Here is a 22,479-nt window from a genome sequence, read left to right as displayed (position 1 = left end):
TTCTATATTTAATGTCATTCATTTAATGGCAATACGATACAGTTCCGATATTTTCCATTTCATAATTGTACAGTATTTGTCGTTGAAACGAAACATGAGTCGAGGCAGATTCCGTGCAGATGGATTGTGACCAGCCTGTCATCCTACTCCACCTCTTCACCCCATTTCTGACATCAGATGTACTGATACCATAAGAGATGTAACTGAGGGGGGAGGAGCTTTTCTTTTATGACTGACTGTACTTCGCGTGTGTTCAAGACATCACCCATCCGTCCTTAGTTACCAGCTTAGATGTGAGCTGGGTGAAATCACAGATTACATGTGCACCCCTGTACAGTAGAATGGGCTCACACAACATAGCACATATAACACAACACTGCACAGCAAAAGCTACACCGAGACACATACACATCAGCGATGTAAGGAACACAGGGGGCGACCCTTTAAGGGAAGTTCCTTACCTGCGTTCAACGGGTCTCCTGGGCCAGGCAGACAGAGGTTGAGCAACGACAACTACAGTAACATTGCGTTGTGAAAATCGTTAAGGTGTAAGTGACTAACCGGGGCATTTATAGAGAAGCCCCAGGATCTAAAAACACGCACATACGCATAAGAGGTTTTTGGCATACTACGTCGCTATCCTATCCCAGGCAGCCAATCTGTCTAGTTATACGGTTAGCCGGTGGACACACACACACACACACACACACACACACACACACACACACACACACACACACACACACACACACACACACACACACACACACACACACACACACACACACACACACACACACACACACATACATACACACACACACACACACACACACACACACACACACACACACACACACACACACACACACACACACACACACACACACACACACATTCAGTGGGGCAGATAAAGTTATTAATACCCACACAGTGGCCCTCACTAAAGAGTTATTGGTGTTACTTTTTATGAATTACAAACAATACCAGTTTACCATTACAGGTTTAAACCAATATTAATTATCGTAATCACTTTTATTTTGACATGTTACAAACATGCAGACTTACAGTTTAACGAAAGTACAGACATCTCACTATATGAAAAAAAAAAAAAAAAAAGGTGGTTGCATTTATACCTTCAACCTGAGGACATAATTTTCTTTTATTTAATTATTTATTTACTTATTTATGTTCCATATTTATGCTCCATGTCCAGTTTATTCACGTCAGGGGAGACATCTTGTAATATGGGGTTAATGCAGGCCATACAAATGAATAAAAGTATCTAGAGATGGAAAGGATACAAAAAAAAAAAAAAAAAGAGTTTGTTTATCTGTTATCCAGTCCTTTGTTGTCCCTTTAGAAGAGTAAGGGTCCGTGGCTAAGCCATTTAGTTTAGGCACTTGCAGAGTTACCAGCTGTTTTGTACTTGAGTGTTATTATATAAACAGTGAAACCTAACCATCTCTCAGAAGTAATCCCTTTTTGGCTGGAACATTCTGCAGTTCCTTAATCAACTAGACCACTAGGCGTCTTTTTGATTACTGTATATAAAGCACTTCCTAGGCTATGAGAAACCAGTTGGCTAGTTGTTGTTGATCAACCTCGGTCAGTCTGGCTGAGCAGATCCATCAACCGCAGAGAAGCAATCGCTCCTGCAGGGCCGTTCTGTGCAGTGAACCGATGTTCCCTTGCGCGACTGACAGCTTTCGTGAGGCGCGGGGAAAAGAGTATCGGTTTGGTTCCTGGATGGGCGTCACATTTGCGTCCTCCCACCCACCGATGCAGACTCCACATCACTCCGTTATCTGGTTATATGGTTACCATCCATTGTTGTAAATGGATCCCTGGGTTATAGGAAACCATCAAATTTGTCCCTCAGTATAGTGTCACCCAAGTGGAAAGAAGAGTAATAAAAAAAGGCAGGAAAGAAAGGGGAAGTAGGAAGAGGGAGAGCAGGCATGGAGATAGAATAATAAAAGTGAACAAGAAGTGGGCAGCAATACATCAGGTGAGTGGATGATGGTCGCCACCACCTACCACCCCATTAACCTAGTCGCTCAGAGCAGTCACCTGAAAGTAGCACACTACAGTAATAAAATGTATGTCATTGAATTAAGAGAGTTAATCCCTTCAGTACTGCAACTTTTTCTGGCTACAAAGCAGATGATATTATGCATCTTAAGAATAACCGCTTATACTGAATACGTTAATAAAGTTTGTATGTAAACCCTCCAGTTATAAGTCTGTCCCAGGCTGAATAAAACCGTCTGGTATTAGATAAAATGAAATATAAATGACGTCTTCGGACTCGAGGGATTACAATATATTACATTTGGCTTATCCTGTTGCGCCGTGCTGTGAATTAATCAAGTGGGGAGAATTATATCGAAATACTAAAACTGTATCTATTTTGGGTCTTGTATCCTCATGTGTCCTCATGATTAACACAGCATAATTCTCTATATGATTTGTAGAATTAGTGTTTGAGTTTTATTTTGTTAATTGCTTCACAGGGTGTCCCAGGAAATGTGTGAGAAATTTCAGGAGTTTGTTCATATTCTAATTATGAATAATAAATGTTTTATCATTATGGGCCTAGTTCTCAGACGTTGGAGTTGACCTTATGAGCAAAAATGGTCTCCCTCGTAATTCACCCGCATTGATATCATTAACCCTAGCTCCGTAATGGCTGAGAAATGAACCCATGTTAATATATTTTTTTTCTTTTTACGACGCTCAAGGAGGGCAACTGGCCACTCTCGCATGGAACGTCTGGTCTGAGTAGCCTAATTCCGCGCCCCTACGCTCATGACAAAGAAGGGTAAATAAATAATTGGATAATGAACGGATGTATGTATCTGGATAAATTTTGTGGTTGAAACCGCAACTCAAAGACCATTATAGTACAAATTTAAAGCATTTGTTGATCTTTTCATACTTATCTTTGTATTTAGCCTTTTCTAGTCAGTTTTTGAAGCCTAATTCGATGTCAATGAATTGGAGAGGGAAGAATTCGTGCGGTGACACTGATATAGCTAAATGATGTCATTCTAAGTGTTCAAAGAACTTAAGGGGGGAGGTTACAAATGACAAAGAGCTATTAAAAATCTAATAACACGCCCATATCTGTTGTTAAAGAATTACGGTCTATTACAGCGTGACCTGCTTCGCACAACGAAACCGTCAAAGGAAGGATAAAGAAACAGGTGTAAGACGTAATTATAAGGATTATTTTTAATATAAAAGCGATACAGGTATTCACTTCCGATTTTGACAGATAACATATCTTGTGTTTTTACATGTACAAAAATCCAATCTCAGTATGTTACATGAAATTCGAAAGAATTTTGATTCTCGGAGCTAATTCTAATATTGCCCTTTTTTTCTGTAATTTTGGAATATATGGGTATAAAAAAATAGCTAGTTATAAAACCTGAAAAGTCCATCTCTTAATGCACATGATAGTACGAGTAATTCAAAGTATTAGCTTTATGAGCTTATATTAAACGCTGAAAACAGTTTTCAGTATGTTGTTGAAAGATACAGACTTTACAAACTAACTTTTTTTTTTTTTTTTTTTTTTTTTTTTTTTACGTGGCCTAAAACTGTCATCTTTCCATCTTAAATGCTGAGCTGAAACAATATATTAGCATAAGAATATGATGCTAGTCACGGAGAATTGCAGTGGAAAAGGATGTAGAATCGTAGCATTGTCTTTTTCTGTCACTGAGCCACGAGAAATAAACTGGAAAAGGACTTTTTGTTTCTTGCCAAGTTAGAGTAAAAACAGTATAAGTATTTATTATTATTATTATTGTTTTAATTCTTTACTGAACAAAACGGTCAGTGGTTAGCCTAAAAAAACTGCACAGATATACCAGCAGAATAGAAAAAGTTACCCGTGATAGTTTTTGAAGCCTGTGATACCTGGGGTTTCTCTTAGTCGATTGTTTTTTAAATAGCTTAAACAAATTACCTAAGTGTACCATCCACAACGGAAGGTTTAACTTACAAAAATGAAAACTGTAAATAATGGACTTGATCCCGAAGACTTTACCCAGGCTCATTCTATTAACAGATACCAAATGGTCATGAAATTCCACTCCACGACAGTTCAGATAATTATTATGGTACATCTCACTTACCCTCCTTGTATTATATATTATTCTCCTGATACCGCCAAACGATTTTATTAAGGTGCAGGAGCTCGCACAGATCTGTATGTGTGTCTAAATATATCATCACATAAGCCTTTTATAGGCTTAATTTAGCCCACAAGGCTATTTTTCATTTCTTTAGGTGTGCATCTTAGTTGTCACACTCCTGAAATCACAATTCAAGACGCAAAAGAAAAGAAAATGTAATATATTTTTTTCTTCATTCTGACACCAAACGTAAGTCCTTTGTTAACTAGCAAAACAAATATATTCGACGGGATGTAACCCTGACAGTTCAAACCAAACGTGCAATAGATGAAATCAGAGGAGGTTATGTTATTTGCGGCTGATCATTTCGTAACCCTGATGTATCAAATCCAAGGTGCAATAGGTTAACCTTGCATGAGTTTTATTTCTCTAAGCTGATCAAAACTGTATATAGTAACCTTTCAATTTCATCACAGTAGGTAGCAATTGGAGTGTTTTGTTTAGATGTGATCATTTGAGAGAGAGAGGGAGAGAAAGAGGGAGAGGAGCGGGGAGGAGGAGCAAGAGGAGGAAGAAAAGAAAGAGGAGCAACCAGGGACAGCGTGTTTGTTTTCCCAGAGTGCTCTCATGTTGAGGGTAAAAAATCGGTCAGGAGGACAACTTTAGAATCCTTGCATCCCCCCCTCCCCCCGACACCACCCACTCGACCAACCCACGGCCAGGTCTCGGTGCACCTGTGTGACATGTCTGTTGTATGGCCTGGCTGCTGTGTGACCTGAGTGCCATTTGACCCGACCTCCGTATGACCTGACCACACTGTCATGGAGCTGCCGTGTGACCTGTCTGCCGTGTGATCTATTCTTCTTGACCTGATTGCCTTGTTGTCTGACTTCCTCAAAGCCTGATTTCTAAATCACCTGTTTTCCTTGTTATCTGATTTACACTTCACTTTAACTCTTCTAGTGCCTCTCTCTCTCTCTCTCTCTCTCTCTCTCTCTCTCTCTCTCTCTCTCTCTCTCTCTCTCTCTCTCTCTCTGTCACACACACACACACACACACACACAAAGTTCACGTTTGTAGTATATGGGCAAACGCTTTTAGAATAACGACTTACGATAAACGTCCCTCTCATAACTTCAATTATTTTTTGCAGGAAGAACAAGAGACTGGAGGAGAGTGTCCGTGCTCCTTTCCTCGACTTCCCGTAAAAATGATACAGATCTTATTCATGATAGGAAAAGTACCATTAGCTGTTTTGTTTTAAAGAATAGACGAAACGCAGGTAAACTTTCTGCTCGCTCCTCTCGTTGCCCTACCCGTAAAAACAAAACTAAACAAGAAGCGGTGTCAAGGCACAGCAAACCTGTCCCCGGCAGTCATGTTAGTGCTGACGTATAAACACAGCAGGATATCTAGTCAAAAGATGTCACACATCAAATTTGGAGTAAATCGGGTGAAAATTGACGATTTTATGCCCACTTAAAATTTTAGGCCCGAACCATGACACTGACCCGGCCACCGCTAAATGAGGGGTGACCTTCCTAATGTAATGTGACATGTTATAGGATGCATATTTGAAAGATGCACCTTTAAGTTTTGGTTTCATGTCGATATGATGAATTTGAAAGGAGTTATGGCGAAAAAAACTTTTTTTTTTACTTTTTTTTTTTACATTTTTTGGCCCAACAGCCTGGCCCTTGGCCCAGTTTGACTCAAAATTTAATTAGCTGGTCAAACAGTCATAGCCCATCATCCTTGTAATTTTAGTCAGTCGCACTAGTTGTTGTCACGTTAAGTTCTTAACAGTCAGACAGACAGACAGACAAACAAACAAACAGAAAAACCGAGCGAAAACATTACCCTTCCCCGAGCCCTTCGGGACGGGGACGGGTAATTAAGGCAGGAAATTGTTATAGTATGGTTGTATATGTGAGTCCGTACCCCGTCCTATTTTATGATCTTGTAATCTTGCAATTCCACCTCAAGACAAAGAAAATATTTTTATTGGCACATCCTTTTTTAGGTTTCATTAAACGTGGATCTGAATGGTTTGAGTTTTGTGGAGCCACGCTTAAATATTTTTCCCTGATTTCTGAGTAACCTGCCCTGGGTTGCTCAAAAACATAACCAGTAAATAATTTCTTTGCTACTGGTTACAGCTTGTGTCTAGGTTAAAATTTATTGCTTGTAACATAACTGTCGATTGTAATTGTTTATTCAACGGTTCACTTCACCCATCTTCAACCCAGCTTCAGACAATCCCATATTTAGGGAGGACTAAGGGAGTGATGATAATGATACTGCTGCAGATGATGATAAATAATAATAATAATAATGATAATAATAATAATAATACCTTCCACTCGATGACCTCGTATTGCTGGTGGACAAAGAAGGGAGCGCGGGCAGTGATGATGGTGATGACAGTGATGATGATGATGTGATCTCTGCCTGACCTAGGTGGGTGAGGGAGGCAGTGTGGAGGCCCGGCTGAGCGACGCCCTGGGCCTGGCAGGGCGGGACAGGTCGTGGCCGAGTCGTCGTCTCAGCAGGAGCCTCGAGGACCTACCCAGGGACATCCAGGACCACATTCGTCGCTGCGAGTGCTCATGTGGACATCTAGGCTATGGACACGTTTCGGTTAGTACCCCCTTGACTTGTGCTTGTTTCCTTTTCCTCTCTGGATAGAATAGGCCAGTATTCCTGAGGCAGACGGAAAGTTGGTGATAGGGAAAGCTTGAGCTGCCGTTTCAACAGCCCTCAGAATTAGATTGTAATTAGATTCTTTTGCTGGACCTTTTTAGTGCTCATTAACATGGGGAGTAGGCCAGCATACTCTCATATGCATTATCCTCTAATTTTATATACCAGACTACATGCACATTACACACCACATTTCCTGCCTCAAAATTTTTCAAAAATGGCGTTTCAACACAGCCCCAGAATCCCTAGGGGGAGGGGAGACCATAAATGCGTCCACCATCAGCCCCTCTTCTGGTGACGACCAAGTGAGACACATGGAACCACTGTCTGACTCACCTTCTGTTCATTTCTGCAGCACTCGTGGTCTTTCCTCTAATTTTCTCTTTGTTGAACACCACCTCTCTTCCTCTAAACCTCACCATCTCTTCCTCACTGAGAATCACCTGTCCGTGACGACTTAAAGCCAACCCTTCTCTCTATCCTCCTATTTTCTCTCTACTAATTTCGGAGACAAAGATGGTTGTTGTGTGTATATTCATATTTACAAATCTTGCTCAGACTTGTTGCTTAACTCGAATCCTCTGAATTCTCTGCACCCTGGCTTCAACTATCCTATCATTCTCTGACTATATCTGTGCTACATACTTCCCTCCTAATTCTACAGACTGTGCGGAATTCTTTAACCATATTACTTCCAAGATAGAACACATCCTATTGAATTTTCCTTTCTCTGAAATCTCCATTCTACAGTAGTGATTTCCATGTACACCACCTTTGGCTTTTCTCTCCTTTCAGTGATCCACTTGGTGAACGAGCCTACACTTTTTCTGTCAATAATGACCTAGAGAAGGTTGTACAGTACCCTACCCATATCGCTGACCACCTTGGAAATAGTTCCAACATACACGACCTCTTCCTTACAACTAATCCTTCTGCTTATGCTGTTAATCTTTTCTCTTCGTTGGGCTCCTCTGATCACAATCTTATTACCTTAAGTTATCCTATTGCTCAAGTGAAGCCTGTGGACCCTCCCAAGAAGCAGTGGCTGTGGCATTTTGGAGCTGCTGACTGGGAGGCCTTCAGGCAATACTTCATTGATATTCCCTAGAATTATAGCTGATTCCGCGACCAAGAGTCATCTGTGTGTGCCTCACACATTACGAAGGTTATTTTCTCAAACACGGAAGCATATATGCCAGACACGGAAGCATATATTCCTTTCTCTTGTCTTCTCACCAGTGCAAAGAAACCTTGGTTTATTCACACCTGTTCTATTGCTGTCGACAACAAGGAGGCGGCCAACAACTGGTATTGGCACCAACCCACCCAAGAATTTTGCCTCTTTTTACGTTTCTTCGCGGAATCATGCTTAGTCTGTTCTCCGCTATATTAAGAATACTTTCATTTCATTCATGCTAAATGCATAGAACTCTCCAACTCAGATTAATGCCATTCCATGTAGCTTCTCTCTCTCTCTCTCTCTCTCTCTCTCTCTCTCTCTCTCTCTCTCTCTCTCACACACACACACACACACACACACACTTTATATAGCTAACTATATCTCCCCCATTCTTTCCAACTCCCTTTTTCCTCTGCCGCTCACGTCCTGGCCAGTACCCCCTCGCTTTCACTCTCAGTTTCTTTATTTCATGCCCTTTTTCTCAGTTTTCTTTTCAGATCGCGTATCGGTCAGCAGCCCTTCCTGTCGCTCTCATTTCCATTATTTTTTACTTTTTTCTTTATTATCTTTATTTTTCACTTTTTCTCTCGATATTATATTTCGGTCACATTTCAGTCATTACACTTTTATTTTGTGATTACCCTGTTCAGGCGAGGAGAGGCAATGTTCATTTTAATCTTACTATCAGCAGACGATTTAATTCAGCTTGGGGTAGACCTCTTGCAGTGAAGGGGCTAACGAAGGCTTTATCAGATTCCCACCCCCCCTTCGAAAAGTTACTCTTTAGCTTTAAAAAAAAAAAAAAAATGTCTAGAGATAGCAAGAATATAAAAAAATCTAAGTTCTTTGACGGAATTGACGTGTGACCAGAGTAGGTTACCCCCCCCCCTACTTTTTTTTTTTCCTGCTCCTGCCAACACCAGACGATTTTACCTTGTAACCTTGGGAGAGACTTTTTTACTGCAGGGATTCGATGTCGCCTTTATTAACTCCTTCAAAGTTAGTAGTGCTCCTGATGCTGAATGAAATAGCCTGATGGTAGTTTGATTTCCACACGTAGGCTCTCAAGACTCACCTCCAGGTAAATCAAATAGTCTGACATTGACTCGAACATATTGCAAAGGTTGTTTCGATCATGAGGTGGTTGATGCTGGCACTATTAACATTTTCTTGGCTCCTGGATAAATAAAATCGTCCGGTGTTGGTCTGAATATAATACGAGAGAGGATGCAAACATACGAGGGTAGCTCTTCAGTAGTTCTCGCCGTTTCTGTCCGCTTGTGTGACGAAGACTAAAGTGTGTTTACTGTAAATTGACAGGCTTTCCTAACTGCTGCCAGCTCAGTTAATGGCTAGTATATTTAGACTGGAGAGTCGATTTACAGTAACTAGTAACCAAGGAACCTTATTTACTACTTAACAGCTAAGGTTCATCGAATTCCGTGCAACCATGACTCAGTATTCAAGTCGTGGGAATAACCCAATTTTGTCACTTTAAAACAAACTATTTGTGAAGTGGGCGCCAAACTTTTTTTTTTTTTTTTTTCGCTGCTGTGTAGATTATTGTAGTCAGACAAAGTTCTTCTAGTATTCCACTGCATCTTATCCTATTTAGAGCATGTCCGCCATTTTGTTCTCCCTGACGCAGACCATTGGTGCACCATTGGTTCCCCTGGAATAAGGACCAAATTGCGAGGAAAACAGTTCCAAACCTCTCAGAATAGCATGAACATGATAAAAGTTACCGTTGTGGAGTGGCTGGTGTTCTCGAATGTGATACAGATTCAGTCAATATTGAGAGGCTGTGAATGATACCAAAAAGAATATAACTAAAGTGCAAAATGCAATACAAAACGCCAAGGAGGAGGTGCCAGAAAGCCGTCTCCTAGCTAAAAGCGCCCACTGAGGATTTCCGGCCAAGACTACTTGTTACTGGCTGATATTTTTCTCACAGACTCGAGGAAAGCTTGACAATCATCTCACCTCGCCGAAAGCACTTTTGTCCCTCCTTCCAGCTCGATGAAAGCACTTTCGTCCCTTCTTCCATCTTAGTGAGTGCACTTTTGACTGTTCTTCCACCTCTCTGAAAGCACTTTTGTCCCTCCTTCCACCTCATTTTATGCGCTTTTTCCCTCCTTCCACCTCGCTGTAGCCACTGTTGTCCCTCCTTCCACCTCAGTTAATGCACTTTTGTCGATCCTTCCATCTATATATATTAATGCGCTTTTGTCCGTCCTCCCACCTAAATTAATGCACTTCTGTCCATCCTCCCACCTCGTTGAATGCACTTTTGTCCATCCTTCCACTACAATGAATGCAATTTTGTCATTTTTTTCTCCTCAGTGAATGCACTTTCGTCCTTCCTTCCACGGCGATAACTCCTCCTGGCACGTAATTCTCTCACGCAGACTTCGAAGGAAATTTGTCCCTCCTTCCATTTCCATGAATCCACTTTTGTCTTTTGCTTTTCTCTCAGTTTCTCCTTCCACCTCGATTACTTCATTTTGTCTCTACTTCCACCTCCATCTCTGCTCTTCTCCCTGCTTCCACCTCCATTATTCCACTTTTTTCTCTTTCATTCCACCTCGATCATTCTGCATTTGTTCTAATATCCATCTCCGTCACTCCGCTTTTATCTCTCCTTCCTCCCCGATGGTTCCAACTTTTTCTTTTTCCTCACAGGCCTGGCAGGAAACCTGTCTTTCCTTCCACTTCTATAAATCCACTTTTGTCACTCCTTTCATCTCCATCACACTTTTCTCTGCTTTCACCTCCGCCAAACCACTTCTGTCCCTCCTTCCACCTGAATGGCTCTACCTTTCTTTCGCTGTGTTTTGCTTTGGAACTCGCAATATACAGATGGTCCCTACACTGTTTTCCCCTAAACGCACACCTGGTCGCATCTTGTGTGTTTTTCTGGTGAGGAGCGCAGACTTTTTTTTTTTTTTTTTTTTGGTTGCCTCATGAAACTGGTAGCCGAATCAGCCATCCAATCAGTGGACGTAAAAAAGCAGACGGTATAAAGAATGAAAAAGGGTTATGTGAATCAGAAAATTATCCACGGTAAACACTGATAACGCTGTCTGATCCGTCCCAGCAACACACGAGAACTCGCTAGCTAGTGGCAAGGGATGCGAGATACATGGATCACCCTTTATGTATATCCGTATAAATGTACCTCTCTCTCTCTCTCTCTCTCTCTCTCTCTCTCTTTCTCCTTTTCTTTTTCACACCATTTATATTACATTTTCTCTCTTACCCCCGCTGTTTCTCTGCTTCTTTCTTTCTTTCTCAGTTCATATTTTCTCAACCCGATCTCAGTTTTCTCACTTTCTTTCTTGCGTTCGCTAACCTTATCATGTTTCCTTGCCCTCGATAAATCTCTTGTTTCTTTTCTTTCCTCTCCTATTCTTGCTATTTTTCTTTCTCTTTCCTTGATTCTGGATCGTAATTTACTCATCTTTACTAGTGGTAATTGCAGTTATGATGATGATGATGACGATGATCATGATAATGATGATGATGATTATGATGATGACGGGTATTTTTGGCTTTTTCATCTAAATGCTTTTAAACACAGAAGTACAATTTCTCTCTCACTCACCCACTAGTATTCACTTACTCACTTTCAGTCACTCTCATTCACTTTCACTCTCTTTCACTCACTCTCCCACTATCGCTCACACTTACTGACACTTATTAACATTCACTCACTTTCACTGACTGACTCTTACTCACACTTTCATCCACTGTCATTCATTTCACTCAGCTTTACTCATTCATTCATTCACTCATAAACAGTCTTTCACGTGCTCACTTTCACTCACTCATTTTTACCCACCTTCATTCAGTTCATATACTTTTATTTATTTCACTCGCTTACACTCATTCATACTCACTCAGTATACACTCACTCACTTACTCATTGACTCACTATTTTTCATTCACTTGTTTTTTTTTTCAGTTCACTCACCCATACTCTCGATCACTGGCTCACCAACATTAACTCACTCACTCAGGAGTAATTGATGTCTCCCACTTACTTTCACTCACCCTCAGTCATTTTCACTCACCTTCATTCACTTTCCTGTCGCATAACATTCACTCACTCTCTCCCTATCATTATCTCACTTTCACAAATCTTCACTTACTCTCATTCAGTCTCACTCAACTCCACACACTCTAACATTCCCGTGCTTCACTTCCTTTCATTTTTCCCACTAGTTCTTGGTTCTCTCTCTCTCTCTCTCTCTCTCTCTCTCTCTCTCTCTCTGTTCCCTTGCTGTGTTTTTTCCCTCCATCCCCTCCCCTCTCCACCTCGTTCATAGTTAATGGCTGACAAATAGACTTTTCACCGAGGCTAAAATTTTTGAGGTGTGACAGTCGAGCCGGGATATCGCCAAAAACGGGAGGTACTGTAGGATTGAAAAGTCACCCTTGAAACCAGAACATGTCAACAGTTAAAGAGAAAATGGGAAAAAAGAATAAGTAGAAAATGGGCGTTCGATGAAAACGTGATGTAGGAACACATCAGCAGTTAAAGGGAATAGAGGAATAGAGAATAATAAAAATAAAAAAAAATGGGTGTTGGGTGAAAAGTCTGTCTACCTACCTATCTATAGCCAGACTCCATCATCTTGTAAGGGGTGGCCATTTGACTTTGAGTTAGATGTTTGACAGAGAGGAGCACTAACCCTTCGCCACCTCACTTGCTGACACGTAGGAAACACGTACGTGTTGGTCATATGTTTACCATCCAGCGTCGTAAATGGTTTCCTGGCTTACAGGAAGCCATTTGGCTCGTCACTTAATGTAAGATCGCCTGAAAAGTAAAGAAGAATGAGAAAAAGTGACAGGAAAGACGGAAGAAATAAGAAGAGGGCAGATATAACTGTCTCCATCTGTCTTCATTTCCTACTTCCTATGATCTCCAGTCTTTCAAATGCAGTGTGTCCAGGCATCTCGAAATGAACGGATCTTGAATCTGGCTCTCTTTTGTATTGTTTTTGTTTTTTTTCTTGGAAGGAACTGTTTTTTCGGGCTCAGCCTTTGGTTCCTTCTTTTTCGCATTAAAAAAAAAAAAAGAAGAAAAAGAATGATAGAGGTGAAGGAAGAAATAGGCAGCACCACATCAAGTGAGTGGATGATGTTAGCATGCATTGGATCGAACGATAACATTTCAATCACATAATTATCTTTATATATTCTGTATCCATAGTTCTCGTATTTTATCATGTTTACCCACATCAAGTTTTCCAATACTACTGCAATTGAAAAAGTGAAGTAGATAATTATAATAACATACGAGAAATGAGGATACAGAATATATATATAGAAAAAGATGTTAAAATGTTATCTCTCGACCCACTGCATGTTAACAGTTAGGGGAAAAAAATGGAATTACAGAATTTATAGACGTGAGTGAATATTATATAAAAGGAAATAACATACTGCGGATAGTTGTAGTAGTAAGATAGTAGTATTAGCAGCAGCAGCAGTAGTAGTAGCAGTAACAGCAGTAGTAGTGATAATAATAATAATGATAAGAAGAAGAAGAAGAAGAAGAAGAAGAACATGAATAAGAAGAAGAAGAAGAAGAATAACAGCATAGAATAAAGACAATACAGAAAAGGTTAAGAACAGAATGAGAAAAATTCAATTATAGTAAGTGTCAAGAGAAAGAACAGTGGTACATGGAATTCACGCAAAAACAATGTTACATGAAGACACAAGAACATAGATAATAATAATAGTCATACCCGTAAATAATCTGGAATACATAATAGATACTGAGAGGATGTTAGGTTGGGAGTACAGGATAGGTACTTAAAGGATATTAGACATATAAGAGACTAATGCAGATAATAGTAAGTGCTTCTCTCACACTCGCAAAGGAATTTGTCCTGCCTTAAGCAAAGCCACAGGATTGCAAAACACATTGCAAGAGCATACGAGTATTAAGGTGTACAGAAGAAGTCGCTAAGAAAGAGGTGCTACGAAATCTGCAATTAACTTGGAATATGACCCTGACAATTTTGGAACCCTAAACTTGATTGACATTTCAGCCAAAGCACCTCAGTGGACATCAGTTTAGCACTGTGTCAGCTGTTGGGGCCTCAGTGGGTGCACATGCAAACTTTTGTTATAACTGATTTTTTTTTTTCAGGTTTTGGATTTTTTATTCATATGCATAATACATGAGTAGTATGGTTGAGAATAACATAGAAGATATGGGAATATAAAAAAGATACAATAGAGTATTAGGTTAAAAAGTTGCATGCATCTAATACCATATCAGGCCTTTTTTTTCCAAGTGTGGACATTGACTAGGCTGTTCTTTCCCCGATACTCAGCATCCCTCCTGCCTGTCACACACCTCCACAAGTCACTGTATCGATGCTAATACTCATCGTCCAAACTGAACACATACCAGGGCTGTCTTATTCAGTAATTATTTGTTAGTACTGGCGTGGGTATTTTTATGACATGGCGGTGGGTTTTGTAGAAGACAGAAAGAGCCGTCAGAATGAAATATTCTCCTTCCTCCTTTTCTTTCCTGCAAAATTAAAATATCTTAGTTATGAGAAAAATGTTATTTCAAATCATTTTGTTTTTGCAGGATAACTAAGAGACGTGGGAAGAACCTGCTCTTGCCTTCCTTGTGTTTCCCGAAAAAAAGAAAAAATCGTTGCTATGAGAGGAATAATATCGTATTTTTAAAAAAAAATTAAGTAAGGGGCATCGCAAGATTCTTCTGTCCCTTTCTGCTTGTTCCAATGAAAAGTATTACACGTAAGCGGATTCTTATAGAAAGCCGTGCTCTCTCTCTCTCTCTCTCTCTCTCTCTCTCACACACACACACACACACACACACACACACACACACACACACACACACACACACACACACACACACATTCCTGCACTTTTACCTCTCACACTCTTTCCCTCACACATTGCTTTTTCGTTAAAGTTTCTCGTACACCTCTGTCACTCTCTCACATTTTCTCATTCACCTGAATCTCCTCCCTTCTCTCACTTTTTCTACCCTTAATCTTTGTAAAGGGTCAAGCCCCTTTGAGATGTCCACACAATATCAAATTCATCTTACAGTCTTCCTGGTCACCCACAGTCTTTCCCAGATTCTCAACTCTTTCCTCCTTGCTTCACACATTCCTTTCTTACCTTCAGCTGTATCTTACCGCTCGTCACTCTCCTAAGTATATATTGTTTTTAGTCCACCTCAGTCTGCTATTCCCCCTCTCATCTTCATTTTTTTTCATCCTGTAGTTAATTTTCAGCTGTTTTTTAGTCTCTTCTCCTTCAGATGCTTTTTTATATCCGCTCCTTACATCCAGCACTTGTTTTACATTCTCTTACCAGTTTCAGAAAATTATAATTTATTTACATTGTTCCCATATTTACCCTTTTTTTTTTTATTCCCATTTCTGGTTTACTTATTTTTCTCATTCTCTTCTCATTTTCAGCTATTTTTTCACATTAGTTTCACTTTCAGCTGTATGTCACTGCCCCTGATTTTGAGCTAATTCTTCATGTCTCCTTACTTTCATTTTTTTTTTTCAGTTGTCCCCTCGCTTTCAACTTTTTATTCCACACTGCCCCCTCACTTTCAGCATTTTCACTCAAATCATCTTATCACCTTCAGCATTTTGTTTTGCCTTCCACTGTTTAGTATTTTTTTTTTCCTGTTGATCTGAAAAAAAAATATATATATATATATTTTCTCATATTTAGTTACTGCTTCCCATTCCCGTTTAGCTTTCACCTATTCAATCACGTTCAGTCTTCACTTCACACAGAGTCACCCTAATTCCTACTCATTTTTTTTTTTTTTTTAGTTGCTCTTTTCCTCATCTTCCCCCTCTCATACTTTGCCTCCTTTTCACACGTACTTTACTCACTTCCACTTGCTTCATGCACACTGTCACCCACTCTCGTGTTTTATTTTCTTCCCCTCTGCCTCCCTTTCCTCCTTTCCTTCCTCCTTCCTTCACCTTCAGTGGCTCCTTACAGCACTTTCTCACGATTTTACTCACCTCCATCTGTGTGTCACTTTCCTGCTAAGTTATTTATTATTCTCTCTCTCTCTCTCTCTCTCTCTCCCTCTTCATTTTCCTCACTTTCAACAGTTTCTTGCTTTCCCCTCACTCATTTCCTCGCTTTATCTGAACCTCTCTCTCTTACTTTCAGCACTTTCTCACATTCTTTCTCACTCATTTTCTCCCTTCATCTTACCCTTTCCTCACTTCCCTTTCTTCACCGACCTAAACTGTCTCTCTCCACCTCCCACACCACCTACCTCCTCTCCTTCTTCCCCCGCCCCTTCCTCCTCCCTACTTATCGGCACTACCCACGCTTGCTTGCGAACCATGAGAGAGAGAGAGAGTGAGCAAGAGAGAGAGAGAGTGAGAGACAGAGACTGTGTGTGTGTGTGTGTGTGTGTGTGTGTGTGTGTGTGTGTGTGTGTGTGTGTGTGTGTGTGTGTGTGTAATAATACTAGTAATAATAATAATAATAATAATAATAATAATAATAACAATAATAATATTAATAATATTAATATTAATAATAATAACAATAATAATAATAATAATAATAATAATAATAATAATGATAATAATAATAATAATAATGATAATTATAATTCGGCCTATTATTTCATTAGTCAGTAGCTAATTATACACAGAAGTCCTTAATCAAGTGTCCTAATTTGAGAGTCAACAGGCTGACCTTGTCTGTCCCTGAGGAGCGGCGACACACTATTAAGCCTCACAGAGGTTAGAACAAGGGGACAGTCCTCCTAATGATTACCCAGCCGGGCTTTGAACCCTTGCAGGGCCTCCATCACAGTGCCCCTTGAGCTACACTTGACAGGCGAGAGCTCACTTCCCGCACACCAGCAGCTCCCATTTAGCCTACCAGAGGAGCTCGAATTCGGGTCACTTGGACTGAAAGCCCAGTGCTTTATCGACCGCACCACAGTATGTGTGTGTGTGTGTGTGTGTGTGTGTGTGTGTGTGTGTGTGTGTGTGTGTGTGTTTAAATGGAAAAGGAGGATTGAGAATAAGACAGCATGTGAAAATGTATAAATGAATTCTCATAGGACTGAGAGAGAGAGAGAGAGAGAGAGAGAGAGAGGATAATGAGCAAAGCAGAGCCAATCAGATGTTGCTTGTAGTTCTTTGATGCACTGAAATCCGTGTAATTGGCCATCGTAATGAGAGAGAGAGAGAGAGAGAGAGAGAGAGAGAGAGAGAGAGAGGATGATGATGATGATGATATAAATTGATAGATAGGGGGAGTCATTGTGTGATAAGAGAGAAAGAAAATGGAGACCGAGAATAGTAGGAGAGTGAAAATTTGCAAATGTTTTTGTGTAACAGAGAGAGAGAGAGAGGAGGGGATGGGGGAATATAATTACCTCTCAATTTCGAAAGCAGCTTAAATTTCTGCGCCGAAATAAAACTTTCGCGGAAAAAGTGGATTGGGGCGAAAGTTTGAGGAAGGAATTTGGTACTTTTCTAAAACAGGGGAACGCCTCTGGTCACACGCCCTTGTTTCCAGTTTTCCTGATATTTTCTCGTAAAGATATACCAAGTTGCATTTTGCCCGCGGCCCTAGTTTGCATAATACTGATGTGTGGCTCTCGTTTTCGTTTGTGGTAAATGGGAGCACTCACCATTCATGGACCCAGTGCTCCCTTCAGATAACTCTACACTGAGTGACCAGCCAAATGGTTTCTTGTATCCCAGGAAATCGCTTACAACATTGGGTGCAAGCCATATAACCAAGTAACCTCTGATGGTTTGGTAGGTTAAGGCGTCCCAACAGGGTGATGCCAGTTAGGGTTTGCCTCCGATAGAGGATTGGGGTTTTGTTGTCCGCATGTCACTCAAAGAGTAGTGAGGCTGATCACCCTCACCTTCAGTGTCGGGACTGCGTAGTCTGTCCCTAGTCAGTACTCTTCTTATGGAACTAAAAACGATTGGGTAAAGGATGGATGAATGGCCTTCGATTTGCCTTTATTCCCTACTATAGGTTGTTAGTGATGTAATTTTATTCGCTAAGTGAAGTGCCAATATCTCTCACTATGATGACGCCATTTTATAGTTTATTTTTACTGCTACCAGAGGTTCTGTTCATCTCAGGTAAACCTATTTTTTATGAAAGGGTCAGGTACTGTACTGTACGTAGTCTTCTGTAATTCCCTTAGAATAATGTTGCTGCAACCACCAGACAATGTTATTCAATTTAGGAAGGATCTTTCACAGTGCATAAGTTAAGAATCTGACTTCGTGCCTTGATTTAACAGTGTCGTGTAATGTTCAAATGGAAGTCTTAAACACAAGCATAGAAATAAGCATACAACGAATTCCCACTTGGACATAAACTGAGAGGGTCCAAATCGGGCCAAAATTGATGCATCTTCTCAAAATACTTAAGGATAACTCATCGACATTAATTACATGAAAATGAAGACTACTGCGTTTCGTAAAGCCACCCTCGCGAATACCATCACTCATGTCCTGCACTGGAGAGCCCTAGTATAATTTTCTCGGTATAGACGGTTCGATGTTAACTCCAAAATGATGATGTCTAATTTTGTGTGGCGCATCTGTTGCCGCACATGCCTCCAGCTGCTGCGGCACGAGTGGGACGTAGGAGAATTACAGCAACTCAGGAAAAGGATAGTATGCATCTGGAAGTGGACATACAGGCACTGAACACATGCAACAGACAGGAGTACGCACAAATGTGTATCCAAATCATACATCCCATATGCATACATATTGACATGCAAGATGCACATATTAACACACATACACAACGTATTTACACACACACACACACACACACACACACACACACACACACACACACACACACACACACACACACACACACACACACACACACACACACACACACACACACACACACACACACACACACACACACACACACCTCATCAGCATTCGATAACCATGTTGCAAAATACACTATATTGTAAACCAGCTGCTCTCCTCATTTCCATAATATTCCTGCCTGCATCCTATAAAACTGGCTTCTCATAATACTCTTCCTTTTTTCTTTTTCTTTTTTTTTTCTGTTGGAGCAGGCAGGAGAAAAAAAATCTCTTTGCAAGCAGACTTATCGTAACCATTAAAGTTTTTCAGCATGTCTTTTCCTACTTTTATCAACCTTTGGAGTCATATACATTTTCATTTTAGTTTACTTTCCCTACTGCCAGACGACTTGCTCAGCACAGGAGAGCCGTTGGGGGTAAAAGGGTTAATGGAGACAGCGTGTAACCCTTCCAGCTTAAAAACTGTATCTACAGTATGCTCAATAAAATCGTCTGGGTTTAGCAAAATTAAAATAAAAAGTAAGTCCTGTGGCTGAAGGGATTAAGTCAGCTTCCGCCAGAATACGTCATCTTCATTCTGTTCATGCTGTCTCCTGACGATTATATGACGCTATGGAGAGAGAACTGGAAGGGTTAGGTACAGCCTTCATCAACTTCCTCACTACCAAGGCTTCTCCTAAGCTAAAGAAAATAGTTTGGTGTGGGAGGATCTGCATGAAGAAGCTGTCACCGGATTAAAGGGGCTAACCTGTTCAGCTAGAAGACGTTATTTGTATTTTATGCTTTTTTTTTTTTTTTTAGAAGATTTTATTAATCATAGGAGGCTTTCAGAACAGAACGGGTTACATATACTCTTCATTAACCCCTAGTTCTAAAAAGCCTTTCGTAAAGTGAATAAAATCTCCTAGCTGCAGCAAGACTGAAATACAACTCGTCCTCTAGCTGAAGTGTTTAATCTCGTCTCTACTGTGCCTGTCCTGTGCTGAATAAAATCGTCTGGTAGTGGGAAGAATGAAAATATGTGCCATGGCTAAAGAGTATTTTGCATAACCCTGCCTTACCTTCAATAAAATCGTCTGGTTGTTGCAAGACTGAAATGAAAAAAGTCTTCGTGGTATTGCTTTAGGTCATTTTGCGTAATATTAACTTTAATAAATTCGTCTGGTTGTTGCAAGATTAAGGTAACAAAATCTATGTGGTATAGCTTTAGGGCATTGTGCGTAACATTATCTTAAACTGAATACTTGTAAAATCATCTGGTTCTTGCAAGACTGAAATGAAAAAAAAAATTACGTGGTGTTGCTTTAGGACATTTTGCCTAACGCCTCGGGTATATCCTTCCAGAATCAACACCCACAAGTTTTCCTGCCACCAAACTTCCCGCCTTCTTCTAGTGAATATTTCTTCCGCAAAGTTTATATCGAGCCGCCCAGAGTTTCGTCCAGTTTGCTTAAGAGACACACTTTTCGTTATAATCATCAGGGCTGCTTGTTGAGTTTCCATTTCACGTATCATGCACAGCGTTACAGTTTCTTCCCTCTTCCCTCCCCGTCCTTTAGGCTTTCTTGTATAGTTCTTTGCTGATGAGTATAATGAGATATGTTTGGGAATTATTCCGGTACTAAAGAGTATAATGAGACATGGTTGGGATATATTTCATGGTTAAAGAGGGTAAAGAGATATGCTTAGGACACTCATTCATCGTTTTAATCATCAACGCCACTTTCCACTCCTCCCATTACCGTCTCACACTGGGCACACCGTCGTAAAAATCTTCGTCTCCTTTCCTCTTCGCCCTTCTTGGATTTACCTATCTCCCCCATTAATGTTCTCCTCTTCACTCCGATAACCTAGCAAAGATCTGTGGTAGCGAAGGGGTTACTGAAGGGTTTAACTACTGCAATGCCTCCACTTCCAAAACTCTCCCCCAACACTGAGAAATATGTCTGGTAGAAGTAACAAGAACGAAATATAAAAAAGTGCGTCAACGGAATGAAGGGGTAGTAGCAGTAGTTGTTGTTGTTGCAGTAGTAGTAGTAGTAGTAGTAGTAGTAATAATAGCAGTAGTAGTAGTAGAAGAAGTAGTAGTAGTAAAAGTAGTAGTTGTAGCAGTAGTAATTTCAGGGGCATCTTAACGTGCGGTAGGTGAACTGCAGATTGAAGCTGTCCTCCTCCTGCAGCCCATCATCCTCATTACAGGGGACAGAGAGGGAGCTGAGGGACTTTTTTTAAAGCAGACGTTGGAACCGCTGTCATATCGGTGCCCTCACGTGAAGGCGCCCCTCTCCTGCACCGGGACGTAACCTTAAATTAAGCTCGAGGATGGCTTTTCTGTTTTATTCTCACTAACACCAGACGATTTTACTCGCTATTGAGAGACCTTCCGAGAGCAGAGAAGTGAAGGAAGCAGTTGTAGGAGGGCCAGTTTCCTGTATAATCAACATTGCCGCTTCTTAACACCCTCGCCACGATGACGTAATTATATTGAATCCTGCTGGCTCAAGATAATAGGACTGGGTGGATTATACATAGCCTACATTAATCCGCTCAGCACGAGAGGCCTCTTTTAGGTTGAATAATATCGACTGGAGATAGCAACAATAAACTGCAATAGTGATTTCACCTTACTGAAGGGTTTAAGTTTCCATTTCACGTTTCATTCTCATCCCAGTTTTATTTTCCTCTCCCCTCCACCCTCTTCAAAGTGAATGCAGAAGTTAAATGTAAATAATAATAATAATATGCTTAGGAGTTCCAGTTTACGAATAAGCAAGACTCCTGTTTGTTAAGTTTCCATTTCATGTCTCACGCACATCGCAGTGATAATTCCGCAACCCTTCACCACCTTCGAAGGAAAGAGCAAATTAAATAAGACAGATAATATGCTTAGGAGATTCAGTTTTTATTATAATCATCACTGCCGGGTTGTTGAGTTTCCATTTCACGTTTGGTGCACATGATCGTCATATTTTCTTACCCCACCCTCTTGCATTTTATTATTTTCCTACGCCTCAAAAGAAATAATAATAATAATAATAATAATAATAATAATAATAATAATAATAATAACACGCTCTCAGGGAGATGTTTTTATTTCATTAATTCTTGTTAAATGATTTCCTTTTAGAGCTAGATTCACCCACTGCGAATCTAAATCTTTTCCCTTTTAGATGCAGGAGAGGAGATAGATAGATATGTAGATAGATAGATAGACAGATAGATAGACAGAGGTTTGGACTATCGTTTCAAGAGATGCCAAACTTGAAATAGGCAGCACATCTCTCCCCTTCACCTACCACTCCCACTGTCTAATAAAAAAGTAATTTGACAAGGTACCTCATGCACCGTCGCCCACGCCCGCAGTGCTGCCTCCTTCCCTTCAAGCCTCGACCACGCCATGTTATGCATAGGCTGTCAGTAAATCAATTATGTATTTTCTTTATCATCGAATTTTACTCAACTTTCTGGCGTCCCTGATAATGGGTGTGAGAAGGAAGGAAGAGGAGAGACTGAGAAAAGAGATAAAAGAGGGAGAAGAAATGAGAAGCACAACAGAAGGG

The 22,479-nt window shown here is 40.4% G+C and overlaps 1 protein-coding gene across 1 annotated transcript in view; it reads left to right on the top strand.

Annotated features, from left to right (window-relative positions):
- The first annotated feature begins 341 nt into the window (after nucleotides 1-341).
- The window catches only part of LOC145399792 (uncharacterized), a 150,183-nt gene continuing 128,045 nt past the window's right edge, over nucleotides 342-22,479 (top strand). The window contains exons 1-6 of the mRNA XM_080272341.1: nucleotides 342-498; nucleotides 2,478-2,533; nucleotides 6,609-6,788; nucleotides 8,529-8,539; nucleotides 14,097-14,150; nucleotides 16,889-17,033. Coding sequence (XP_080128467.1) covers nucleotides 342-498; nucleotides 2,478-2,533; nucleotides 6,609-6,788; nucleotides 8,529-8,539; nucleotides 14,097-14,150; nucleotides 16,889-17,033 — 603 coding nt within the window. The remainder of the gene's footprint in view (nucleotides 499-2,477; nucleotides 2,534-6,608; nucleotides 6,789-8,528; nucleotides 8,540-14,096; nucleotides 14,151-16,888; nucleotides 17,034-22,479) is intronic.

This window comes from Coenobita brevimanus, chromosome 50 (assembly GCF_032717465.1).
Source record: "Coenobita brevimanus isolate Jiangsu-jjx chromosome 50, ASM3271746v2, whole genome shotgun sequence".
Lineage (NCBI taxonomy): Eukaryota > Metazoa > Arthropoda > Malacostraca > Decapoda > Coenobitidae > Coenobita > Coenobita brevimanus.
Note: the sequence above shows the minus strand (reverse complement) of the source record. Positions and strands in the feature narration are given on the sequence as shown.